We start from the raw sequence: 19,336 nt of genomic DNA on the forward strand, positions 1-19,336 counted from the left end.
CTGTTTTGCAATGGGTAATGACTTTTTTAATGTGGTGCGCGTTCCATTCCTTTCAACTGTGTCAGATAAAGAAACTGAACTTCAAAAGAAAAAAAACAAGAGGCTCAAAATCCTGTACATACAGTGATCAGTCAGTTACGTAAAAAAAACTTCAGTAAGAAGAATGAGGTGTGCTTCATCTATAAGAACATAAATCTTGGCCCTACCGTGGCCTAGCGGTAGGGCACTTGTCTACTATGCGGCCGACCCGGGTTCGATTCCCGGCCCGGGTCCTTTGCCGGCCCTTGCCGTCTCTCTCTCCCCACTCACTTCCTGTCACCATCTTCATTGTACTATCATAAATAAAGTCCAAAAGACAAAAAAATATAATTTAAAAAAAGAACATGAATCTTGAGTTTTAAAAATCTACTGCCCTTAGCTTCAGGGAAAGAGCACATCAAGATAACATCTATGCAACATGTTAAGAATCGCCTTTCTTGTTGGAGTTCTGCACTGTGTGTGTCTGGAAGCAGTGTGCAAAATCGAGTTTCCACAGAGAACAAGCTGCTTATGCTCAAACAACGTACAAATCAGCAAACGAACATAATGGATTGACCAACATTCTTTCATGCCATTTTGTGCTTTATGGCGTAACGGCTGAACGTGCAGAGGCCCTTTGCCATTTCCCACAAGGAAAACATATGGGAGTGTACCTTAGATAGTTAAGGGCAGGGACCTACACACATGGTACCAGTTACATGCTCTCCTCTACATCAAACGCATGGTGTTTGGCTTCGTGAGAGAGTCAATGCAACGATACAACCTCATGCACAGGCATGACAGGACATGAGCATGTTAAATTGTGCCTGTTAACTTTTACAAATCGTATGGTAGACATTAAAATGTATGCATAGCACTTGAAAAATATTCCCCTTTGAAAGCACCTGCCATTGTGAAGCGCACCAACTCACTCCCATCTCATTAGAGCTACTTCTAGTACAAACACTGCAAATTTCTTCTTTCAAAAGCTTCCATATAAATTTACAAGACTCCCAAGTTTTGGTAGCTTGGTCCTTTAATGTTGTTTGTAAGTGATGCTGGATAAAAGCATTCTTTAAGTGCAATACACAGTACATAATGTAAATGGAATGTACTGTGTATTGCTGGGACACTGTTGCTCTGCAACTCACCAGTTCCACCTCCCCCATACTGAGCTGGGCTCGGCCCAGGGTCTGCCACGCCTCCCACCAGTGTGGGCGGAGCTTGGCGGCCATCTCTGCTGCCTGTACTGCCGGGAAGACTTCCTGTAGGGTGGTCAAGACCTGGAGCAGGAAGAGCACATGGGACAGATTCAATCAGCATCGTCAGCGCCATCATCATCCCCATTTCTACCATCATCAATTTATTATCATCACTATACCCAACCCCCATCACCATCATTCCCAACCAACAGTATTATCTTATCCAGTCTCTCTGCTACTATTGTCTCCTACACATGAATAAGGATTCCATCATCATCATCATCATCATCATCATCATCATCATCATCATCATCATCATCATCATCATCGTCATCGTCATCGTCATCATCTCCCACCCACCACAAATACAGTTTACATACCACAAACAAATATATGACATATGATGACTCATGTCTTACATGGCTAAAACTAATACATTAGAAGGTGAGAAAGTGGATTGCACTCGGGTTCTTCTTTTTTTCTTTTTCTTTTTTATTTTTTACATAGCAGCAGAAGTGTAGACAAACGCTTCGGCTGTTGCCTTCGTCAGTGTCTCCTTTCTTTCTCTTTGGAGACACTGACGAAGGCAACAACGGAAGAGCGCGGTGTATCTGAACTAAAACTAATACATTGACAGCATGGGAGAGACTCCGTCATCATCGTCACCATTATCAACAGCATCATCTTCATTCCCATCTCTACAAGCACATCTCTTAAAGGGAAATTCCGGCCATCTTCAACACGCATTTGTATTGCTCACACTACTATTGATTATCAGTATCAGATCAGAATATGCATTTTTTTTCCCTCCGGTTGTTTACATATCGTCTGAAACATCTTAACATACTCCAAAATATACCAGAGGTCACTGCTGTGTTGTAAGGTATTTGATGACGTTGCATAACTTTTAGAATTGATATTTGGAGTATATTAATTTGATGTTAAAAACAACATGTAAACAAACCCATGGCCCCAAAAGCTGGCCAGGATCTCAGAGAGATCTGAAACGACCTCCCCATATTCACCAACTTCACTGTCACAAACATGGCTGCTCTCATCACATTCATCCCCAGTCACCACACAAATACATTTTGCATACCATAGACAAAAAAACTTTCTATATGACAACAACTCATCTCACATGGACAAAACAAATACCTTGACAACACATTAGCAAACACACCATGTAAGGCAACGAAATCAGCGTGTGCACACACACACACACACACACACACACACACACACACACACACACACACACACACACACACACACACACACACACACACACACACACACACACACACACACACACACACACACACACACACACACACACACACACACACAATAAAGGTATTATCAAAATAAAATAAAAAATGAAAGGGGGATGAACTCAAAGGGCCATTATTGAAAATAAATAAATAAATAAATAAATAAATACAAGGGAAATGGAAGGGGAATCTGTGTGGCCCCTTCATTAGGGCCTAAATAAGCCCATTTTCCCACTTTGAAGTCATATTCTGACTTGCATGTTAGCCAGCATCAAAATATGTGTAAAAACGCATTTTAATGCACCTGAAAATGAAAGAAGACTGCAGTAAATTAAATGAAAGCCATGAAAAGATTTCCTGTATGACAGATGCATTCTTGCACAGGACAAAATAAATAAATAAATAAATGCCATCAATATAAAACACACTAAGACACACATTCAATAGCATAAAAAAAAACATATTCCTTTGTAATGTGCAAAAATCATCTGCCGAACTCTCACTGCTGGAATACGAAATTCTCAGCACAGTGAGGCCAGTGAGGCCGATCTTCTTTTTTTACTTCTATGACAGAAAAAACAAGCTAATAAAAGGAAGCCTATGGGTTCCTGAGAAATGTTCTGCTCATGTTCAATTTGTGCTATAACTTGTTTAGCTTGCTTGGGCTCTCTTGCGCATAAGATGACTAAGTGGTTTCTATCAAGGTCTCATGGTGGATCTGCCCTCCATATCAAACCACATACACTCTTCTGTTGGGCTCTGACTCCCGATGACGTCACACACACACACGCACGCAAACGCACACATTCTCACACACATACACACACCACCAGTGGCGGAACAATTGCACACAGGGCCCCAGGGCAAAACACTGATAGGGCCCCCATATGGCCTGCCATGGTCACAATAGGGCCCCCAACACCAATACAGAAGGGCCCTGGGCCCAGGGGCAAATGCCCCACTTGCCCCCCCTATAGTTCCGCCCCTGCACACCACGTGAGTGAGCTAACTTGGTTATGTGCCTGGGGAGGCCCAGGTGATGATCTCTGTGGATCTGGACAGTTATATTAAGGACATGATGAAGGAAGAGGAAGGGTTGTGTGTGTGTGTGTGTGTGTGTGTGTGTGTGTGTGTGTGTGTGTGTGTGTGTGTGTGTGTGTGTGTGTGTGTGTGTGTGTGTGTGTGTGTGTGTGTGTGTGTGTGTGTGTGTGTGTGTGAGACAGAATGCGTACGTGTGTGTGCTTTTGTGTGTGTGTGTGCTTTTGTGTGTGTGTGTGCTTTTGTGTGTGTGTGTGTCTGTGTGTGTGGGGGGGGGGGGGGTGGGGGTTTATAATAAGAAGGTCAGCGCCTGATAACACAAGAGAGTTTGGCCAGGGGAATCCAGCCACCTACGTCACCTGTGTGCGTGCAGCACAGCGTCATGACGACGGTGGTGGTGGTGGTGGTAGATGTGTAGAGGAAAGTAAATAAGGAAGTAGGCAGGCGGAAGCAGATATCTGCAGACGTGTCTGTGCTCTCGTGTCGTGTGTCAGTAGAGCATTGCTAAAAAAAAGCCCCCATGTGCTACTATCTCGGTTGCCTTATCTCAATGGCCTCAATGATGTGAAGCAGAGATACAGTAAACTACTGTATACTGACTACCAGATATCTATGTGAACTAGATATCTAGTGCATCTAGACCAGTGTTTCCCAACCTTTATTGTCTCGTGTACCCCCCGAGCCTTTTTGTTGTGCCACGAGTACCCCCTAACTTGTGTTTTACATCACTTTTTTCTATTCCAATATGACTATGCTCCATGCATTTGTAAAAATGTTATTTTCCCAAGTACCCCCTTCAGTGTGCTCGCATACCCCTAGTGGTACACGTACCCCTGGTTGGGAAACACTGATCTAGACTAACATTTTTCAACAAAGGCATTTGTAATTTGAGCACAAAACAGAAGTAGTTTTAGAATGTTTAAAGCACACCTTTTTCACTCAAGGGCCTGATGAAATTTGATTAAGTCTGTACTACAGGATTTTCCCTTGCACGTTAGGCCTATATTGAAGCCGGCTACCTCTACAACAGACCCCACCTTCACTAGGTCCCCCCAACAATATAACTTAATTGTACATTGGGGGCTAAATAAGATGGCCTCAAGGGCCGCAAATGGCCCTCAACACATTGGTTCCCCACACCTGGACTAGATCATCATCATCTTGCCATGTCAAAGGCAAACTTCCCTATTATATCTGTAATTTATTGACTTTTTATACTTTATCTTATGGCACACGTTCCTCACACAAGTTACTACTACAGTCGCACTGAATTAGGGAAAACAGGCTTTTCTTTTTATGCCCCATACCTATGGAATGAGTTGCAGAAGATATTATGTATGGACTCTGCCCTCATTCGAGACTTTTAAGAGGGAAATTAATACAGTATACACAGAGGAGTGACTTTCTTCTTAATGTGTTTTTTGTACATTTATTTTCCTTTTTGTCTACGTGTTTGTCTGTGTCTGTAACTATATGTATGCTGCCATTTTGACCAGGACTCCCTGGCAGAAGAGACTCTAGTCTCAATGGGACAATCCTGGCTAAATAAAGGATAAATGAAAAAAAAAAAAGAAAACGATGTATTAAAGGTACTATCCGGGATGTTTGTGCCACTTTACAGTGTCCCTCGCCAGATCTATGTGTGATTCAGTGACAGATCTTGGTAGAATTTTCCAGCTGTTGAGGTAAGCTGGTTAGCCTGGAAGTTGACAAAGCAATCAGGATCGCTGGAGGGGAATTTTTAGAGATGTGATGAAGTATAAGAGGCTAAATGTAGTGAAGAAATAAATAATAAACAAAAAGTGAAAGTTGTTTCAGACGACGATGACAGCTCGCATGGAGAACTGAGTCATGTGTCCGCATTGATTCTGCAATTTCAGCTGCATTCTTGAAACTGTGAGTGGTTTCTCCAATCATCTGAGTTTTTTTTATTAAGCCACGCCACGGTAAGCGATTTTGGGAATGGCAGGATGGCTGGGGGACGCGGATGAACTGATGCTAGTCAGTTAGCACTTTAATTCTAAACAAGATCCCAACATGTCAGTTGGATTACTTTGTCACACTTACTGGATTACTTCAGTAAGCCAACATTTCAATATGACCCACATGTCACATATGATATTAAAACTGCTGAACTTTAACATCTAAATTAGGGACTGTACGTTATTTACCGGGGGGGGAGGGCTGGTGCGCTGGAAGTCCGGTCAAAAAAAAAAATCATGGCCCCCCCCTCCACCTCAATTTTTTTCCCATGGCCCTCCCCCCACTTCAATTTTGTTTTCCCATGGCCCTCCCCCTACAGGTACAAAAATGTAATATGTAAAATTGGTAGATGAACAACCATCATGACAACAGTCAGAGTAGCCTACATCAAGGGCGGTTGTCTGCACTATTATGTGCTATCGATATCAGTGGATACCTATGAGAAGCCGCTAGAATCTAGGCCTACCTCTGCGGCTGCATCGGATGCCTAACTCCACTGTCACCAAGACAAATTGCAGGGACGCAGGAACTCATTTTGACCAGGGGGTGCTGTGGTCAGCGGAGGGTCTGGGAGTCCTCTCCCAAAAAAAAATGTTTTTTTTTAGATGCAATTTCCTGCATTCTAATCAATTTTAGGATGAAGAATGGCGAATCCCATCTGACTAACTTCTTCATGTTTTATGTAGCCTAACCAAGGATGACTAGATTTTACCTTTTTTTTGTTTAACATTTCACTTCAAAATTATTAAGTTCTTCTTGTGGAAGGGAAACGCGCACCTAATGTGGAGGTGAGGGCGTGTTCAACAGTTTCTCTCTTCTCCATGGGCAGTCTAAGCCTATAATGTGTGAAAGTAAGCGCATACGACTTTGTTGCGAGCGTCGACGTTGCGCAAGGCACGTCAGCGAAAACTTGTTGTCACGATGTGGGTGTCATTAAATACAGCGCATTTGCAGTCGGCCACAAATATGAACGAGACGATGAGCTCGCACCGGTTTGCTCTACTAACACACCACGTGTGAGGAGTGGGGGGACAGGCAGTGAGGAGGAGCTGAAGTGGGGACCTGCGCAAACTTGTGTAGAGGTGTGAGACAAGACCCATATACACACGTGAGTGAGTTGTTGACCAACCAGTTCATGGGCGCGTGACCTCGGAGGCAGTCCGCCGACGAGCGTTGAAGGGGATAAGCAACTGCAGAGGTTGCAAGATCTGACTGCAGCCGCATTCATCCCGCGATAGTTTTACACCATGTGACATGTCACCTCGTCAACGCAACGTCGACGAAATTTCGAAGTTTGACAGGAAATCTAACCGTCATGCAGCATTTTCCATCCAGTGTGCATTGCTGTCTAAACGCGCATGAATGCGTTGACACATCTCGAATGCACCTAGTAGTAGAAATGCATGACTAGGCTATGCGATGCAAGTTGTGAGAGGTGACCGGGCTTTCAAACAATTTAGATTTTCTTGCAATTGCGACTGTGTATATCAAGATGCATACGATCAGGACCCCTGTCTTGTCTCCCCGCCCGCGCACAAAAGCACGCACGCACACACAGACAGACATAGGCCTACTGCTTCCCGAATGTGATTACACTCTGACGGCCAAAGAGTTTGTGCTGTGATCGGCGAGAGAAGTAGGTTAAGCGCCAAAGCAGCTGGTGCCATTGCTGGCTATTGATACAGGGAGAGTGTGAAAGCCACCTTTAGTTTGCATTTGACGTTGGCCATATTTAAGACGCACTAAAAGGTGCTGCTAAACGGTGGACAAATCAGCAGCAAGAGGCAAAAGGAACAAATCGCCACCACTACAAAAGTCCAAAACATCTAACAATAGCACAGCCATTAACCACCGCGGCAATTCAACTTTGGCAATTATGATAGACAAGCCACGCACACCATCGGCTGTGCTATAGATTCACCCCATAGCCAACTCCGAGGCTAAGATAGACTTCACCAGCAATAGGCAAGACCTAGCCTACCAATGTGCTACTACGAATCCAATCTCCACCGCAAGAAACAAAAGTCACTTCTTACCCGACACGATGCACAATTTTGGTGACATTCCCTTCTTCCGTCGCACTTTAAATTCACCTAATTCCTTGCTTAGTTGGTCCGTTTTTGATCACCAAAGTGATGAGACTTCTCACAACAAGTTAGCTCCTCCAATGGGTTTAAGACCGTGTATGTTGATGCATGCCCAAGCCAACATATCGCTGTTAATACCACTTTTATTACTACCTTGACACCACAAGCTAAACAAAACAAACGTCTCTCTCGGCGGTGCTATGCGACCATTGAACACAGATGTAGGCCTAAAGCACACGGCGGTGCCAATAAATAAAATCATGACTTACCAGAAGCTGTGACAGTTGACTATGCCTACAACACCTCTCCAAAATTCCTCTGGAAATGCCCATCCAATTCGTTGTCAAAACTTCCCAAACTGTTTAGCCCATAGGCCTAGTTCACCTCAGCTAGTTTGATATTTGCTCACGGGCATTTTCTATGATGCTCAATGTTCCTCCGTAGCACTAGCAATCCTACAGTGAAAGAGAGTCAGCGCGGGCAATCTACAGTAGCTGCACCTGATAGTTTTTTGACTAGCCTACAGATACACGCTTCAGTGCTAAAGTATGCACCCGGGACCTTGCATTGCAAAGCGATATGTTTCAGAGAAGTATTGCATTTTTTATTAGGCTATTATTAAAAAAAACAAATGAAAATAAAATAAAATAAATTCGTTTTTTTCCCCCCATGGCCCTCCCCCTAACTCCGATTTTTTTTGCCATGGCCCTCCCCTCCACCTCATTTTTTTCATCATGGCCCTCCCCCCCCTACGCACCAGCCCTCCCCCCCCAGTAAATTACGAACAGTCCCTTAACAGATCGGTATACTGTATGTATGAGACAACGTAGACAGGATTAGGGCTGGGTAAAATAATAGATTCAATCGATAATCGATCAATATAATCTAAAATTCACATAATCGATTCACAGGGCACAAAATCGATATTTTTGGTTCTTTTTTATTTTTGTTCTTTTTGTTTAATTTAGGTCTATGGAAAATACCCACTAGGTATTACAGGGCTGTACGTTAAGCTTTTTCACTAGGAGCACAGGTGCTTATTGCACCATTGCTTGTTTCTTCATCTTCATGCACAATAGCCTAGGCTATATGTCAGTGTTTTTTTCCAACACTGGGGTATGGGGTCACCTGGAATTCCAATGGGCTCCCCTGAAATGTCTAGGTGTGAAATAAAAAAAATACCAATAAATACGGTATCAGTAATTAACAATCCATAGCTATTGTAGTCTTATACTGTCAGAAATATCCACTGTTTTTTTTTATAGCCAGCAAGTTTGCTCAGTCATGGTTTTGGTTGTGAAAAAATGGGGTCCCCAAAAGTTCAGGATAAAATGGTCCCAGTGCAAAACGTGTTGGAAACCACTGCTATATGCCATAAATCACAGTTCCCATTACTATTACTATTATTAGGCCTATTGTTATTATTATTATTATTATTATTATTATTATTATTATTATTATAACTTCGTGAATAAAAGCATGTAAATCACATGCTTACTGAACTAGATTGACTAAATCTTAAACATAGCCTACAACACGTTAATGCAACGGGCTTTATTATAGCCTAGTTTTTGTTTCCTCAAACGCATGGGTTGGAACGGTGTGAAATGAAACTGGGAGCAGCAAAATTATCTCACTGTGTTGGCTGCTCTTTTTGATAGCCTACAGCACCGGTAGCTACTGGACCAACTAGACTTTAAATTTGCGTGCACTGCACACTACTTGTGAATGCTCCTCGAACTATATTTTGACTTGATTACTTTGATTGCGATTGCATTTTTTGGCGAAGTCATTGCGAAGACAGCGGTTTGGGAAAGGCCAAAACAGCTCAAACAACGATCTTTTAAATCACATGAGCTGGCAAACCGAGTGGCTATTTCACTATCGGATTCAAGAGGTTTCCTGTTAGCAATGCAAACTCCCGCATTTGAATGTTTTAAACAGCAGTCCATTTCGAAAAGCTGTAAGAAGTTTTGGCACAGAACATCCGACTGAGAGATGAGGCATGCGCGCCTTGTAACTGTTGCCACCAGGGATCTGTGCGAAGCGATTCTGTTTTTTTTTTCTGAGCTACGGGAGCAGAGATGGCTCAATGTTAGCCAACACGGAATTCAAGCAACATTGACCGTCTGTTTTGAAGTGCGTTCCCAATGGAGTTTGATGCTGTCTATCAGACAGGCTGTGGAAAAAATGAGCAGCTCTCACAATCAAGTCAATTAGGCCTAGGCCTACTTATTACAAATTAGCAATCTGTTAACACTGTCAAACCACAGCCCTTTGACATTTTTATATAAAAATAGGCAACAGCATCTTTTGGGGGAAATCCTGGCACCAAGAAGGGAACGGATTGAATCGATTCGGAATGAATCGAATCGAATCGAATTGAATTGTGATTAATCGATTCAAAGCCCTAAGAATCGAAATCGAATCGATACAGGAACATGGCAGCGATACCCAGCCCTAGACAGGATGACAAAAAAGCAATCTTTTTGAGATTAAACGTTAAGTTATGAGGGAAAGCAAATCTGCTCTGTGCTAATACGGCAACATCAAAGCAAATGTATAGCAAAAGTATAACTGTTTCACATATTCCATCAATACAACCTTGACCACATGGCATCTAGTCAGTAGACATGCCTGTGTTCACAGACAGGCGAATGGACACCTCCTCACCTCATAGAGACTTTGAAGACTAAGACCTGCTCCATGTGGAGATTGCATCAACGCATACAGTTTACAGCATGTGGGAAATATACAGTGAGAGAAAGGGAAGGAGTAGCTTTTGGCAAGAAGAGGAGGTAAGGGGGTTGTGTTGGCAGGAGTGGCTGTGCTGTTTTCATTGATTGCCATCACTTTGTATTAAGGTGGTCAGGTTTCCAATGAGCCTGACAGATAGGGAGGGAGGGAAAGCCTCTGCCATTTGAACTCCGATGCAGACAGACAATCTCTACAGCCAGACTGGCCCGCTTCCTTCTGGACTATCATCAGGTCACTGTACAGAGGGAGAGGGAGAGGGAGAGGGAGAGGGAGAGAGAGAGAGAGAGAGAGAGAGAGAGAGAGAGAGAGAGAGAGAGAGAGAGAGAGAGAGAGAGGACATTTGTGTGAAAGTGGGAGATCATATAATAGAGAGTGAGAGAATGAGAGAGAGAGAAGGATGTGTAGCAGCCGTTCTGGAAAGATGGCCTTTTATTGACAGGGATGGAACACATGGGATGAGTGAAAAACGATGGCAAGGAGGAGGTGATGAGAGCAGGAGAGGGGGATGAAAAGGTGGCCAGAGAATGGAAGGCCAAGAGACGAGAGAAAAGATCTACGCCAGTGTTTCTCAAACTTTTTCAGACCGAGGACCACTTTGTCCCCCCAAATATGTTCAGGGACCGCCTACCAACTGAATAGACAGTTGATGGGTGCTAATTTGACACTGGTAATTTCGATGCAGATCACTTTTTACAAGCCTGTCTTATTGTAGTGAAAATTCCATGTTTAGTTTTGTAATAATGTTACAAATATAGCTTACTCCTAGCTTGTCTTGGTAAAATAGAAATCCCCTCGCGGACCACCTGAGCTCTGTCACGGACCACTAGTGGTCCCCGGACCACACTTTGAGAACCACTGATCTACGCCGGGTATGGCAGGCTGAGCGATGAGAAGAGTGTGAGGAGATGAGAGGATGACAAACGTGGGGACAGATGAGCTGAGTGGGCCCGAGTGGACAGGAGGATGACACTGGGATAGCAGCACTTCACATTTAGCAGTGTTCATTCAACACTTACAGAACGTACTTGGTCCCAGAGTACTCTCTAAGTGTTGAAGTCACAATGCATTTTTACAGTGTGGACAATGGAGTGGACAATGGGAATGACAAAGATGAATTGTTGAGGAGAGAGGGAATGAGAAAAAACGAAAATAAAAGCGAGAAGACAGAAGAAAAAAAAAGTGGAGAGAGAGAGAGATATGAAGACTTGGAATGAAAAGATGTGGCCAATGTGACAAATGCTGCAATATGAGTCATGACAGAGCGTGGGAGGGAAGGAAAAGAAAAAGGGGAGATGATACAGTAGCAGGAGAGAAGAATAGAAGTGGAGAATAAGGAGAAAAGGGGGAGAAGTGTAGGAGAAGAGGAGAGAAGAGAAGAGGAAAGAAGAGAAGAGAAGAGAAGAGAAGAGAAGAGAAGAGAAGAGAAGAGAAGAGGAGAGGAGAGGAGAGGAGAGAAGTGTAGGAGAAGAGAAGAGCAGAGCAGAGAAGAGAAGAGAAGAGAAGAGAAGAGAAGAGAAGAGAGAAGAAAGGAAAGCATGACTTATGGCCAAGATGTCACAACCGGCCTGTCAGATAAAAGCATTCCATCGCCATGGCAGTACAGGACACCCACTAGAGAGCGGTGCCAGTAGAGATGGTTTCCCATCATCCATCACTTCAAAGCATTGCCAAGGGGACAGACCCAATACGGCAGCCAATGCCAACAGCACTCATGAACTGCCACACAAGCACTACACATCGGAAAAACAATATAAACCATAGAGGAATGGCAAAAAAGGTGGGTGGACTATCCACATCTGTCAAAGCACTGGCATGGTGTTGAACCCAGTGACTTCTCAGTGACCTCTGCAATGCTTATGTAGTGACTAGGCAATGGCATCACCTTTGGGTTCCCAAAATGTATCTGTTCACCACATCACCACCATCTTGCCAAGTGAAAGGTCTAAAGTGTTGTATTTTTGGTTTTGAAAACAATATGGCAGCCCATGACAACAGTACCCATCAACTGCAACACAAGCACTGACCATCAAAAGACCAAAGTCAGTGATACAGCCGAGTCAAAAAGGTAGGTGAACCATCGAAAGCACTGGATGCTGTTGACCTAGGATGGTAGTAATGCTAACAGCAGTCATTTTTGGGGTAGGGTGCGTTCATCCAAAAACTCTTTTTGCAGGTGACAGAGAATAGTGTCAGATAGTTCAAGAAGGTAGGTAACATGAATATGTGGTAACACGAAGAAGCACAATGCCAACAGCACCCGTTACTCTGTAATAAGCTGGGAAATCCCATGCTGCTTTGCACAATCGTTCTGTAACATCTGGCATCTGCTCCAAGCGAGGGATCCTGAGCGAGGGAGCGCATCAGACAGCGGAGAGGGCTGGAAAGGCCTGACAAAGCGGAAGCTTGCTGTTTGTTATGATAGATACAATTGACATGATTGGCTATGGGCTGCGTACAAATATAACAAGAGGTACATTGTAACGCCAAATAAATGGCCATGGGCATTTGTAAACCACACCTTTCCTACGAGATATTGTAGCCTACAGACTCTCTCTCTCTCTCTCTCTCTCTCTCTCTCTCTCTCTCTCTCTCTCTCTCTCTCTCTCTCTCTCTCTGGTGTTAACCAGGCAAATTATGCACTTGCCACACAAGCCCCAAGAGTCAATCAAAACACCTTTGGTAGCAATACAGCCAGGGCTCTAAATTAACACCAGCTAACCCGCCAAATGCTGGTGAAATTCCAGTTTGACTGGTAAAAGATCAACGTACTAGCCACTTTGACCCATTCGTGAGTGTGTGTTTGACTGGTGAGAATAACATCTACTAGCCATTTTGGCTGGTGATGAAAAAAAAGTTAATTTAGAGCCCTGAATACAGCTGAGACAAAAATTGTGGGAGAACTATCCACGTCTGTGGACACAAAGGTTCCACAAATTAAGTGTTCACATCATAAACCTTTGCGATTATGTAAAAGGCCAAGTAACTACTGTTTTATAATGCAACAGGTGCATAATAGAGTTTATTTGTGTTTGCCATGGATTTATAACTCCAGCCAAGCCCCATGGCATGTATCTAGGTTTTAATACTATTGTGTGTGATGCTAATATAGACCAATAAAAACTTGTATGAAGATCTGTACACACCAGTATATACAGTAGACCTATACAGGTACACAGAGTTCAAGAAGGGCAAGAACACTGTGTAAGAAGAGGTCATCACTTGAACCTTGTATCATAAAAATGACATAATACTATACTTCAGTAAGCAGTCATCCTGTCATAATCATTTGGGTCACATGCAATCAGGTTAGCATATTGAGTCAAATTGTTTTCTCTTTTGCATACAATTCATTAGCAAGCTTATTTTTCTAGTTTCTATTTTAGGTACACCTTGCTAGTACCAGGTTGGACCGTCTTTTGCCATCACAACTGCCTTAACTGCCTGCAACAATACCCGGGTAGGCTGCAGCAATGCAACAATGTTGAATTTGTACTAAGGGAAAAGTCTTCCGAGAAATTATTCCCCACACAATTAGACCACAAGCCTGAACCGTTGATACAAGACAGGATGGATCCATGTTTTCATGTTGTTGATGTCAAATTTCCGGTGTGTTCCCGGTGTGGTCTTCAGCTTCTGTAGCCCATCTGCCTAAAGGTTCGACGTGCGGTACATCCACAGATGTTCTTCTGCATAGGTCTGTAACGAGTGCCTATTTGAGTTATTCTTACTTTGTATCAGCTCAAACCAGTCTGGCCAATCTCCTATCTCTGGCATCAACAAGGCATTTTCACCCACAGAACTGCTGCTCACTGGGTATTGTCTCTTTTTTGAACTATTCTCAGTTAACCCTAGAGATGGTTGTGTGAAAATATTCCAGTAGGCCTATATCAGCAGTTTCTGAAATACTCAAACCAGCCCATCTAGCACCAATAACCATGCCATGTTCAAAGTTACATAAATCACCTTTCTCCCTCATTCTAACGCTTAGTTCGAACTGTAGCTGTCTTGACCATGTCTACAAGCCCAAATGCATTTAGTTGTCGCCATGTGATTGGCTGAGTAGAAATTTGCACCAATGAGCAGTTGGGCAGGTGTGCCTAAACAAGTGGCCAGTGAGTGCAGAACTAAAACTCAAACTATTTAGACTTATTTTAAGACATTCGTCAATGGGGCAGGTAATTTTTGATCAGCTTTTTTTTAACTCATTACGAGCCAATATTCATGAAATATATATCTTAGGGCCTATTGAAAGCAAAGTGTCCCCTCATCCCCTGATTCATGATGTGTCGCCTTAGCCTATTGAGCCATGACGTTACCATGTTGTGTCAAATGTAAAAGGAGTTTTGGTACGGCTGTTCTACCACCTGATAACACATGCTTATGAGACAGCAGCATGCCATATTCTACTAACTACACCAAGTACTGCCAGCAACAATGATTGAAGCAGCCTGTCAGTTGATTGAACAACATCTTTGAATCGCCTGTGGTCCCTGCAAAATAATGCCATTTCAGCAACATCTTCCGGTTGTAATGTCTTTTGAGGAACTAAAGCCCAGAGAAGATAGACATGGCGCCAGCAAGCCCAGAGCCCGTGCACATTTCAATGGGTCAGCCCCAATGACAAGATTCAGCCATGTTTAGTGGTTTTACAACATAGACAGCTGAAGAGGAACTGAGTTGTTTTTCCCCAGTTCTTTGTCAGGGGTTGTGAAAAGGCCTTTCCAAGCATAGCACCATAAACCACTTCTGCAATGTTGAGAAATCTCACAGAAAGAAAACCTTACACAATGGGAATCTTCCCATACATCTTCCAGAAGCCAAAAACATCATGACCAAAGCCAAAAACATCATGACTGAGCAACTGATCAAACCAACCTGATCAACCAGTTTGAAAAATCTTTCAAAGCCTCAGATCGTAATGGTAATGTCACATTGGTTAAAGCAATTTGCATGGTTTACTGCGACGTTTCGGTGTACTGACCTTCTTCAAGCAATTCCTTGAAGAAGGTCAGTAGACCGAGACGTCACAGTAAACCATGCAAATGTGAACAGTGTGCGGGAGCTTTCTTTGCTTTAACGTTGGTGACCCAGGGGTTCCACTCCTACACACCTGACCAAGGAGGTGTGCAAGAATTCTTCACTTTCTAAATGTCACATTGGTGGCAGACGGTTCTTCAATTTAGTACTTTCCTCGGAACATTACAATGCCGCTTTACCGGTACGTTCCTAAGCGGGTCTTTCTGTGGAATCACTCAAAGATGCGGAGCGAGGATCCATTAAGATTGTGTGCACCATTAAGCGTGTGAAGAATGTACCAGGCATTCTGCGGCGCTCAGTGTAACCAAGCAACAGATCACAACCTTATCACCTCATCAACCTAATGCCATTTGCTGGCTAGGCACTGTAACCCTGGGAGGTGGTCACAAGGACCTGCAGGAGTGATGGACATGGTAGTCATTAGAGTGGCCCTTCTCATGCTATATTTGACCACATTCTTACAATAATTAATGCTTCATTACTATTTTTAAGCTGATAAAATGCTTTTAATGTGTTCTTTCTGTAAGCATATCTGTTTCTTAGGTGAGAAAAGGCAATGGTGATGTCATAAACTGACCAGACCTTTTAGCCGTTAGAGGCCTAGAGTCAATTTAGCTCAGAAAGGTGTATGGTCAAGAGACAACACAACAGACTTGCTGAGATGAACATGAGATGCTATGCTAAGCCGAGAACTGTAAGTGATCACTACAGGATATGTAATTGTAATGTAGAATGACCTTATTTGAGAACTGAGTTGTGTATAAACTGTCCATAACAGGACAAAAGCTCAGAGCTGGGGAGAGAGAGAGAGAGAGAGAGAGAGAGAGAGAGAGAGAGAGAGAGAGAGAGAGAGAGAGAGAGAGAGAGAGAGAGAGGGCTGGGGGACATTACAGCATCAGCATGTGGGCCAGTGTGGTGAAGTGTTGTTTGATGGAACTCTCTCCTTGCTATATACTGACACTGAGTGCGTATACATGCAGTTCAGTATCCCGAATATGATCGGGATATTAAGTATCCCGAATTTGCGTTTGCGCATATAAACACTTCAGTATCCTGAATAAGCCCTTATTCGGGATACTGAGAAATCGGGATATGCTAGGTGGAGTTTTCCGAAAGAAGCCGGGATACTGACGCATGTATACACCTTATCCCGAATACAGGGGCTTCCCATGGAACGCTGTTGCTGGTATCCAGGCTACACGCATTTGAAGATAATTCTATAACGGCCAAGAATGTAGACTGGGATATAACGTTCTGTGCGCATATAAACACCTTATCCCGAATATGATCATAACCGGGATATGCCTCATATTCGGGATACTGAACTGCATGTAAACGCACTCACTGATTAATACACTGTTATCTAGTTGGCGAATGGACATCTAGTTCTCCTGGATTTTCTGGCTTGTTCTCTGCGTCCCGTATTCTTGCACAAAGAGTAAGGGTAACAATAATGTGCTCCCATTGCAGCTAAACTGATATTTGATATTTGTCGAATGCTATTTTTTTTAAGTGTTACCTAGTGCCTCCTGGCTCTGACTATGATTTTGTGGCTAACCTATAAAATTATACTACATGCTGACCGTATAGACACAATAAAATGTCTCTGTATACAGTATATTATGTATTGTACTCTGTAATCCACAGGCATCAATGGACTTTTTGGCACATGTACAGCTAAGGTAGCTATGTAAGGGTCTTCAAAGAGTGAAGGTTTTAAAAAATATAGCTCACTGATCACTCTTAAACCACCATAGTTTGTACAGTATGTGATCGGTGTGTGGCGTTTTCCTTCTTCCCTTTCAGAATATGCCCTTTAATCTCACCAGCCAGTCTGAAGTAGTCAGCAAACATTACAAGCGCCATGACAATTACATAAATTTAGCAACATCTTAAACAGATGCTGGACATTTATTGCCATTAAGACGACAAATAATTAATTCTTTTCATCGCTTAGCAACGTCACAAACCTTTTGTGTACACACTGGCCATTACATCATGCTTTTTTCCCCACACAATGCATCTTGGCACTTACAGTGCGGTTCCCCACTCAGTACCTCCATGGAGACAACTGTAGTGTACAGTGTACTGTATATACAGAAGCAGCTGGCTGTGTGACCACGGAAGATTAGTCTGGTAATGGGTGCTTGGTCGGGATAAGAGGGTGCTTTATCACAACGAGAGCCGGAGTTTATCAGAGGATGGCAAGAGCGACCAAAACTGTCCAGCGGAACATCAACAGTCCCCGCAGCTTGTCTCTGACAGCTAAAAGAAGCATGTGCTGTGTGACAGAGAGACAGAAAGAGGGAGAGGGAGAGAGAGAGAGAGAGAGAGAAAGAGAAAGAGAAAGAGAGAGAGAGAGAGAGAGAGAGAGAGAGAGAGAGAAACACATACGTAGGCCTATGTTGAGTTTCCTATAAAGTAGGTCTGCAGCATTGAGATGAACATCAGCTACAGCAACTGCCCTTCTCTCTCCTTTCCTCTCTCTCTCTCTCTCTCTCTCTCTCCCCTTATCCCCCCTTCTCTCCAATTCCCCTTTCCTTTCTACTTTCGTATTGCTGTTTGGGCTCTCTCCCCTTCTTTCCCTTACTTTTTTTTTACTTGTCCTGTTTTATTTATGCTGTCATTTGCCTAGCTTTCACATTTCCCGTTCTATTCCTTTCAAGTGCAGTATTCACTGTCTCTTCATATTGACCTTTTCTGGGCTTGCACTACTCACATTTGTATCCACTTGAAATTTCTACAATCTCTCTTTTCATTTCTTTGTCCGCTCATTTTTACTTTTCTTTTCTTTTTACTCATTTTACTTTTCTTCTACTCTCTCTCTCTCTTTTTCTCTCTCTCTCTCTGTCCCTCTCTCTTTGATCTTTTCTCCTCTCCGTTTACATTCATTTCTTTGTCCACTCAATTTAATTTTTCTTCTCCCTTCTCTTTCTCTTTCTCTCTCTCTCTCTCTCTCTCTCTCTCTCTCTCTCTCTCTCTCTCTCTCTCTCTCTCTCTGATCTTCTGCTCTCTCTCACTCTCTCTCTGATCTTTTCTCCTCTTCGTTTACATTTCCATGTCTTTTCTTCCCCTGTTCATTTCCCATCTCATTAAAGGTTGCCCTTTGCATTCGTCTCAGTCCCTTGTACTCTTCTGCCCTTCCGTCCAGGGAGTTTCTTGTTCTGTTTCTCCATGTTCTGTCACTTGGGCTCCCTTTTTTTCTTTCCGTCTCCCCCCCATCCCTGTCTTTTCAACTCCAACTTCTGCAACATCTCTCCCTTTTTCTTCCCACCACTGTATCTCTCTAACCATCCTCTCTTTTCCACAAACCATTTCATTCTTTTCCACCCACCTGTCCTTTTTACCCGCCATCTCTCTAACTACCTGTTTTTTTTATTTCGTTTTTATTTCATCTGTCAGTCCCCTCACGCATGCCATCTCTTCTCTCCTTTTTCTAACCCTGCACCTGCTTGCCTTCCATCCTACTCTATCACTCTTCATGATTCAGCCCTTAAGTAAGTTCTTATCTCGATTTCCTAATTCTTTTCCCCATTTGTCGGCCCCATTCCTTCTCTCTTTATCCCTCTCCATCTCAATTCACTTCAAGTCAAGACTTCCCTTACCATCTCTCGCTTGCTCACTGTGTGTGTGTGTGTGTGTGTGTGTGTGTGTGTGTGTGTGTGTGTGTGTGTGTGTGTGTGTGTGTGTGTGTGTGTGTGTGTGTGTGTGTGTGTGTGTGTGTGTGTGTGTGTGTGTGTGTGTATGTACGCCCGTGTGCACACAAATGAGCTGGACTGGGTAGCAGAGCAGAGTTTTACGGAGAGCTGGCTGTAGAGGTGGAAATGTTCTCCTCCTCGACAGCAGATGTGGGCTGCTTTGAAACAGATTGTTTGTCCTGAACAAGAATGTCAAAACAACAACGACAAGACGTTTTCATTAATCAGAGCCAAGCTGCAAT

At 43.3% G+C, this 19,336-nt stretch overlaps 1 protein-coding gene across 1 annotated transcript in view; it reads right to left on the minus strand.

The window, feature by feature from the left end:
* Window positions 1–19,336, minus strand: part of ttc33 (tetratricopeptide repeat domain 33) — a 75,824-nt gene that overhangs the window by 19,481 nt on the left and 37,007 nt on the right. Inside the window, exon 4 of the mRNA XM_063209937.1 lies at window positions 1,170–1,301. Coding sequence (XP_063066007.1) covers window positions 1,170–1,301 — 132 coding nt within the window. The remainder of the gene's footprint in view (window positions 1–1,169; window positions 1,302–19,336) is intronic.

Source organism: Engraulis encrasicolus, chromosome 11 (genome assembly GCF_034702125.1).
Source record: "Engraulis encrasicolus isolate BLACKSEA-1 chromosome 11, IST_EnEncr_1.0, whole genome shotgun sequence".
In the NCBI taxonomy this organism is placed as follows: Eukaryota; Metazoa; Chordata; class Actinopteri; order Clupeiformes; family Engraulidae; genus Engraulis; species Engraulis encrasicolus.